Below are 1418 nucleotides of genomic sequence, written 5' to 3' on the forward strand. Positions count from 1 at the left end.
TCATTATTCAAAAGGCCCTTTGGCATTCCATTGCTCATCATCCTGGCTTTCATCAGAACAAGAAATTTTTACTGATGGAAGACAAAGGCAGAGAATCACAGTCTCAAAATCATAGAGCTAATAAAGAACTTGCTGGAACCCAAATCTACATGTTTCTTTCAACTTGTCTTTGATTATGAGATCTGGTTCATGGGTTAAGAGGGCAAGTCAAGAGCCCGAAGGATAACTCACAGAAGCTTCTGAATTGATAGAGTCCAAGACTTAGCCCCCGTGGGAAACCCTCATCCTGTTGAGGGCTTTCTTCAGAGCCTCCTTCACCTCCTTGTTTCTCAGGCTATAAATCATCGGGTTCAGCATGGGGATGATCACAGTGTAAAATATTGACACCACCTTGTCCTCCTTGAGAGATTTGCCCATGTTACCTTTCAGGTACATGAATATGAGTGTCCCAAAGAAAATAGCCACCGCAGTCATGTGAGAAGCACAGGTGGAGAAAGTCTTGGCTTTGCCTCCTGCTGTACGAATCTTCAGAATGGCCCGAATGATGAACAAGTAGGATGTGAGAATCACTGAAATGCTGGTCGTAATGACCCACAAAGCAAAGAGGTAGATCACCTGCTCCCGTGGCCTGGTCTCACCACAGGCAAGCTTCAGCAGGGGTGGGAGGTCACAAAAGAAAAAGTCCACGAGGTTGGACTTGCAGAAGGAGATGGAGAAGGTGCACCCAGTGCGGACCACAGAGTTGACTGTGGCCCCAGCATAGGCCCAGGCCACCAGCTGCAGGCGGGTCTGGGGTGTCATGGAGGTGGCGTAGAGCAGGGGATTGCACACAGCCACGTATCGATCATAAGCCATCACGGCCAGCAGGAAGCACTCGGTGCTAGCACAGAGTGTGAAAAAGAAGAACTGGCTGGCACAGCGCTCATAGGTGATGACCATCTTGTCAGTACCTAAGGTCTCAAGCAACTGGGGCACAATAACAGAGGAGTAACAGACGTCCAGGAAGGAGAGGTGGCTGAGGAAGAAGTACATGGGGGTCTGAAGGCGAGTGTCACTCTGAATCAGCACTATCATGCCCATGTTGCCCCCCATGGTGATAAGATAAAGGACCAGAAACACAAAGAAGAGACCCATCTGCAACTCTGCCTGCAGCTGGAAGCCCATGAGAATGAAATCTGTCACTGCTGTGCCATTCTCTGCCATGGATCCTGGGCTGTCCACTGAAATTTAGGAAAAAAAAAGAAGTCAGCCCAGAGATAAATTAAGGTGAGTACAACTTGTTTGGCTTATGATCTTCCGTGGCTGTGTGTAACCCCCTCCTCTGTGCCATCACCATGACATCCAGACCTGCCTGTGGCCAGCGGCTGGGGCCTATGCTGGGGCCATGGTCGATTCTGTGGTGCACATTGGATGAAACT

The 1418-nt window shown here is 49.4% G+C and overlaps 1 protein-coding gene across 1 annotated transcript; it reads right to left on the bottom strand.

Moving 5' to 3' along the window:
* Positions 1 to 261: 261 nt before the first annotated feature.
* Positions 262 to 1203, bottom strand: LOC119254223 (olfactory receptor 9I1-like). The gene has a single exon (XM_037521341.1). It carries the CDS (start codon positions 1201 to 1203, stop codon positions 262 to 264), a length of 942 nt encoding a protein of 313 aa, XP_037377238.1.
* Positions 1204 to 1418: the final 215 nt, after the last annotated feature.

Source organism: Talpa occidentalis, unplaced genomic scaffold (genome assembly GCF_014898055.3).
Source record: "Talpa occidentalis isolate TD23 unplaced genomic scaffold, MPIMG_talOcc4v2.1 talOcc4.3, whole genome shotgun sequence".
Classification (NCBI taxonomy): Eukaryota; Metazoa; Chordata; class Mammalia; order Eulipotyphla; family Talpidae; genus Talpa; species Talpa occidentalis.